At 42.9% G+C, this 6,539-nt stretch overlaps 1 protein-coding gene across 1 annotated transcript; it reads left to right on the top strand.

Annotated features, from left to right (window-relative positions):
- Window positions 1-314: 314 nt before the first annotated feature.
- Window positions 315-6,264, top strand: LOC123187705 (uncharacterized). Its single transcript, XM_044599622.1, has 3 exons — window positions 315-647; window positions 3,298-5,464; window positions 5,656-6,264. The coding sequence occupies exons 1-3, from the start codon at window positions 391-393 to the stop codon at window positions 6,073-6,075; spliced, it is 2,844 nt and encodes a 947-aa protein (XP_044455557.1). The 5' UTR covers window positions 315-390; the 3' UTR covers window positions 6,076-6,264.
- The last annotated feature ends 275 nt before the right edge of the window (window positions 6,265-6,539 follow it).

Here is a 6,539-nt window from a genome sequence, read left to right as displayed (position 1 = left end):
AATAATAAAGTCGCCCTTTATTGGAAAAAAAATGCCTTCATCTGCACGAGACAGTGTGCACAGCGGTGAAGCACGGCCGGGGCCGGTGGCTGTGTTGATTCAACAGCGGAATCAGAGTATCTTCACGCACGCAGTGCGCGTCTGGTTTTCCTTCTTTTTCCACAGCGTTACGCGGTAGCAATGAGCGAGGAACAGCAGAGCGCCTTTGGCGTTGCTGGCCCACCCCATTGACCGGCGAGTCGTCGCACCGACGCACTGTATAATTGTACTTGAATCAAAGGCCTTTATGTTCCAAGGAATCTGCTTTACCCATTGTCATCCGGTGAAGCCATTTACACAAGTGAGATAGGTTTTCTTCTTTGAGCCTGAGCGAAGGTGGTAAAGGGGTCAATGGCCAACGGCGGAGGCGGTGAGCACCTTGTCCACATAATAGCTGGCGGCGGCGGGCAAGGCAAGGTTGCCTCACCGGAGAAGTGGCTGAATCGCTTCGTTCGCTTCGTCGTGCTGATCGAGAGGCTTGGCAACGCGCTTGGCACGCTGGCATTTATGTGGGCGACCGTCGTGCTGCTGGGCGGCTACGCCAGCGAACTCAGCTCCGATGATGATTTTGCGTCCGCGACGACGATAGTTCTCTTAGAAGCCGTAAGGTATGTATGTAGTATGTATGTATATGCCGTATACAGATAACTACGTATATAGCACCTGGGTTGGTAGCAAATTAGCATTCCAAAAATAAGTTTGCAGCCTACAAAATTTACTCTTACATCCTCCCTGCATCGGTGTCATCAAAGGTCTGCTATATATGGAGTTGTACTGCCCAAACAAGAAACAAGCATCGCAGGTGCGGATCTAGAACCAGTCACCTTTTTTCTTCAATACCACAAATTCAATGAAAGAAACATGCAAGGAGCTTAGCACCTGAAGAGCAAAAAGACGTTTTGGATGTTATTGTTCACCCAGGTGTAGCCGAGAGCAACTAGTTAACGAGCGCTTCTTCGGAAGGCTCGCAACGATCAACGCCAGTTAACACGCTCTCAGCCATTCGCCACGTGTCGCGCTCTGGACGCTTCCTCCGGATTTTATTTTTTTATTTTATTTTTCCGCACGCGTTTTCGGCTTTTTAAAGGTTTTTTTTTTTGGTTTTTTCGACGTTTTGGTTTTCCCCCGGTCTTTCTTAGCTTTTCGACCAATTTTTTTTCTTCAAAAAAATGCATTTTTTTTCTTTTGTGAAAAGTCATGGTTTTCTACCACGAGAGGCACGGTTCTGCTTTAGCGAGAGTCAAGGCCGTGCCCTTCGGAAACGAAAAAAACACGTTTTCTGTTTTTTTTCGCTAGAGTCACGGTTTTGCTTCCACGAAAGGCACGGTTGTGCTTTCGCGAGAGTCACGGCCGTGCCTCTCGGAAAGGGAAAAAACAAAACACATTTTCTGTTTTTTTTTTCTTTCGCGAGTCACGGTTTTGCTTTCCGCGAGAGGCACGGTTGTGCTTTCGCGAGAGTCACGGTCGTCCCTTTCGGAAAGGAAAAATACATGTTTTCTGTTTTTTTTCTTTCGCGAGAGTCACGGTTTTGCTTTCGCCAGAGGCATGGTTGTGCTTTCGCGGTGGTCACATCCGTGTCTCTTCGGAAACGGAAAAAACATGTTTTCTTTTTTTTTCCTTCCACAAGAGTCACGGTTTTGCTTTCATGAGAGGCACGGTTGTGATTTCGCGAGAGGCACGGGCGTGCCTCTTTTGGAAAAGAAAAAAACCATGCTCCTAATTCGGTTTTTCGTCCGGTTAGTTCGTCAAAACCTATCAACATGGGATCTAGTTTTAAAGATCTCGACGCGAGGAATCCAATAATGAAAATGGTTCGAGATTTGAACGCACGGTTTAAGAGATAAAACGTTTTGAATAAGCGAATCTACAAAAAAGGGAAAACTCCCAGGTTGCGACAAGTGACGTGCTGCATGTGCGTCACTTGTCGCAACCTAGGAAGGTGAAGTGTTCTTTGCAACGAGTACTCCTTAATTAGTGATTTCGAGTGTAGTCACACCTCTGCTAGAGAAAGCACATCAATAACGGGTTGGGCTGCAATATGCAAATAACAACAACAGGGCAATCGTTACTCATATTTGCATAACAGTTATAGGCCCATAATTCCAGCTCGACACTAATATTCGCACATGGTTTTATAAAAAAAAGGCAGATTCACACACATTTTTCATAAAGATTTCAGATAATCCACACACCACAGATTTCACATATTACACACACATCACATCATTACAGATTTCACATGTTACACTGCAAAAATAACATATTTCACACATATATCACAACTAAAGATCACATGATAACTTCACATAAATGTATTATACAAGTTCATTGAGTGTAATGCAAGCTATTATGAATTAAACTCAATTAGTTGCACAAACAGTGGTTCTGCACAAACTCTTGATCTAGGCGTCCGAAACCCTGCAAAAGAAAAGAAAGCACCATTGATCACAACAAAGATCGATCACATCTAACAGAAGTACAAGCGCACACATTGAAGAGGCATGTGTGATCAAAAGAATAAAACAAAACCTTTGCATTTTTTGTTGATAATCTTTGAAAAAGAAAAAGCACTACTGCAAAATTACAGTAGTTAATATGATGTTGGGTTTTGCAAACCATAGAGAGGAGAAGAATTAATTAGTGACTTTGAAATCATGGTAAAGAACAAACATTGTTAGTAACACTAGCTATCAACCTGTGCGGATCCATGGGCTACATTTAGGTATCATTTGCTAGAAATGTGGCCGTTTTACAATGTCTAGTTTTTGTTCACTATATTATAAACAAAACAAAGGAATTGCAGTCTTTCGCATTTATTAGTCATTACTGATAAGATCGAAGTGGTTTTCTTTGAATATCTGGGATTATTCGGTTTAAACAACAGTGAAATGAGCGTAAAAAATACACTCATCATTATACATTGTCTACATCTCATCAAGAATTATTATTAGAAATCACTCTTACCATGAGTTAGCTCTAAGATTAGCCATATTTTCCGTCTTCTTTCTTTCAATTTTTGCTGTATTTACTCTATTTGCTATGGATCACGTGTGAATGTGAAGGCGGTTCGATTACCTTTTCCCGTCTCTCCTTTACATAAGCAAATGTGACATGTGAGCGAGTTCAAACCCTTATTGTACTTACTCTAAGGTCCAAAAAGTTAGCCGCAAACCCAAACCAACACCTCTTTAAACATCTCTTAGGCTTGTGATCTGTATTGTGTTCTTCTTCTTTAACGATACCATATACATATTTCAGGATGTTCACCCGTGACAACAATAGACTTGATTATCAACTGTTCTTCAATACCAGAGGAGCTTTTAGGCCTCTTGGCTGGAGTGGACTGATTGTGATTGCATGTTTTTCTGGTATTCTGGAAATCATCTGGAAGGTTCTCTGGAAGAAGTACTTGACGAAGTTTGATGGGAGCTTACTTATTGCAGTGACACTATCACTACTTGCTCTTGGCTGGTCAATAACTGTTCAAAGAGCTCTGAAACTACTCATATGCAATCCAATGCGTCGTGCCGCATCAGTATGGACTCTATGGGGCCCATTAGTTGCAATCGTATTGCTAGCTCCCTCTATATCCATAGACGGCTCGATGATTGAATGGGCAGTGTTCGCAGTACTACTTGTTGCAGTGCTCATAACAACAATAAGCAATCTGCGGTTCACAAGAATCAGCAAACTAGTGGACAGTGTTCTAGGCAGCAAACAAGAATTTTGGCGTAAAGTTACTATAAACATGTGCATGATTGTTGCTCTAGGGCTGCTGGTGCTTAATGAAGATGATGCATCTATGATGATTGCATTCGAGGTATGTGCTCTATTGATAGTGTCATTTGGCAACTTACAGATTCCAGCAGCAGTTGTGCGGGTCATGCTAGCATTAAATGAGCTTAGCGAGCCTGCTGCATATAATGAAAGCGTGGATGGCCAAAAAAACATTAAAGCCTCTCTAAGAATCTTCTATGGGATGGTGCTTGGACAAGGAATACTCTATGCTGTGGCCTGCATGTTTGAGTTCTTTTCTTTCATCCCTCGAAGATCCCTCATCCGCGGTGGTGGATTTAAAGGTCAGTGGGGAATGAAATCTGTCAATATGTATTACGCATATGCATCAGAGAAATGCATGCAAGGGGGTGTGCTTGCTCCAAAGAAGATCAACCTCAGCACCTTTGCCATGAATTCTGTGAACTCGGATTCATCCAAGAATCAGCTCGCCGGGATACGAATGATGCACAACTTTCTGCAAAGTCAACCAACCAAGGCACAACTCCTTTCAAAACTCGCCACTTCTACCAAGACGATGGCCAGAATAATCAGAATGTTGGATTGGACAAGTCCAAAGGATACAGCTATCAGATTATATGCCGCAAAGGTCACTGCAGAGCTTGCAAAGAACCTCCGTGCAGGCACTATCCCTGGTACAATGCAGCTTGTATCTGCACTTCTTGACGCTGATGGCAGACTGGAAAGAGGAAACCCACTCCTAGACACTGATGATGAACACGAACGAAGACAAGATCCAGTTCTGAATACAGAAGATAGCAGAGAGGTGGCTGATAACCAATTCCAAACACAAGGTCAACTTCGGGACACTGATATCCTGCTGGAAACAGAAAACAGATCAACCCAAGAAGTTGGCATGAACAAACAGAACTCGTGCGTGCTCAGATGCTGGCAGCATATTTCAGAATTCTGGTCAATACCCAAGGAACAGCTGCGGACAGACCACGATCTTCTACCGGCACTGGCCATGTCAATTATTGAAAGTCTTGCTGGTGTTGACCAGGACAACTGTGTGGAGATCAGCAAAGCAGCTGACCTCATCCCGAAGATCATAAGATTCACAATCTGCAGAAGTGACACGATGAATATCAAAGCACAACAAGAGATCCTTCTCAAATCATCACTGAAGGTGCTGCAAAGGCTCACGAGCATTGGCGGGGAAACCAGCATCACACTGCGGTACAAGATATCAAAACACCCCTTCCTATTGAGTAACCTCTCAGGTATCCTTGAAGACGACAAGAGCAGCCAGATATCGAGAAAGTTGGTGGCGGGAATCCTCAGAAACATTGCCGTTGATGAGAAAACAAGGCAGGAAATTGGTCGCTTCCAAATGATCATCACCAAGCTGATGCAGGCATTTCTCTACTCAGAAGGAACCATGAGTACCAATGATGATCACCTGTCACGGAAGGTCGCCGGGCAAGCATTGGCAATGCTGACAATACAAAGTGCCCAAAACTGCTTGGTTATATTGAAGGAGCCATGGTTCATGAAGGAACTCAAAATCTTGATCCATGATAAAAGGTACATATATCTGGCGGCAAGCCTGCTGCGTAATCTGTGCCTGCATGCTAGATCCGAGCTCAGAGAGTCAGACCTGAAGGAACTATCTCATACCTTGAGAGAGGTGAGAGCTGCTAATTCGAGCAACAAGTACACTATTAGAGATGCATAATAAAATTTACCATGTTTTGTCTGTTCTTGTGCGCAAGGTTTCAGTAAAATTTTGATCTTTATTTTTTGCTCACTCATTTACCACTGGACTATAGATAGAGATACACATCAATTTTTAACTGATAATGATACATCTCATTACAGGTGTTGGAAAGAATACTAGACGCGGATGGGGCAGAACTAGAGATCCTGATTGGGCTTAGTTCACAGATATGTAAAGTTATTCCTGAAGACTTTACCCGAGAACTAGACGCTGGTCAGATTAAGCAGAGATTTGCCAAGAGGCTTGTCGACACACTAAAAGCAAACATGAAACCTAGTGCTCATTGTCCTGGGATCAGGAGAGTGGTACTCGATCAAGTCATACACTTGATGGAGTATAATTCTCGCTATGCAGATTGCTTCAACGCATTCGGGATGACAGATGCACTGTCAATGGTAGAACAAACACCGTCAAAGGCTGAAAACTACAGGCTTTTCTTGGGCGATGAAGGATTCATGGAGTACAGCATGCCTCTCTCCGATCTTGTGGCCAGAGCAAAAGAACTTATGGGTTGTGACTGACTACGAGACACTAATAGATGGAAGTGGGACTTCTACTTTGCCTTTCTTGAATGAATGAAAAACTGTTGCGGCGAGAATAAAGGATTATCAATTTATCATATTGTTTATTAGTCAGGCTGCAAGTGGGACGCTTATTCATTTGTCTTCGAAATGTTTGCGACATAATGTTATGGGTGATTTAAGTGATTAGTTTTCCAACTGGTTCTAGTGAATCGCTGTTCGGCATAAATTTCTGCACATAGATTCTCATAAGGTCGGCAGCGATACAAAACAGATGCTTGCGCTCAAGATAAATAGATAATGGTCATATTTTAAGAGCAAGTAAACAGGTCATCACAGTTGAAGAGAAGAAGATGTCATCATAGGTTCGCCGGTGGTGCCCATTTCTGGGCTGGGTTGTATCAGTTTTAGCCCGGTTTTCCGTAAATTAACCGGGCAATTCTTACTCTCTTCTTAATCAATGA

The sequence above is a fragment of the Triticum aestivum genome, chromosome 2A, assembly GCF_018294505.1.
Source record: "Triticum aestivum cultivar Chinese Spring chromosome 2A, IWGSC CS RefSeq v2.1, whole genome shotgun sequence".
Classification (NCBI taxonomy): domain Eukaryota; kingdom Viridiplantae; phylum Streptophyta; class Magnoliopsida; order Poales; family Poaceae; genus Triticum; species Triticum aestivum.
Note: the sequence above shows the minus strand (reverse complement) of the source record. Positions and strands in the feature narration are given on the sequence as shown.

Coding starts and splice junctions, on each gene's coding strand:
- LOC123187705 (XM_044599622.1), top strand. CDS start 391: ATGGCCAACGGCGGAGGCGGTGAGCACCTTGTCCACATAATAGCTGGC. Junction 648..3,297: donor GTTCTCTTAGAAGCCGTAAG/GTATGTATGTAG, acceptor TACATATTTCAG/GATGTTCACCCGTGACAACA. Junction 5,465..5,655: donor TATCTCATACCTTGAGAGAG/GTGAGAGCTGCT, acceptor ATCTCATTACAG/GTGTTGGAAAGAATACTAGA.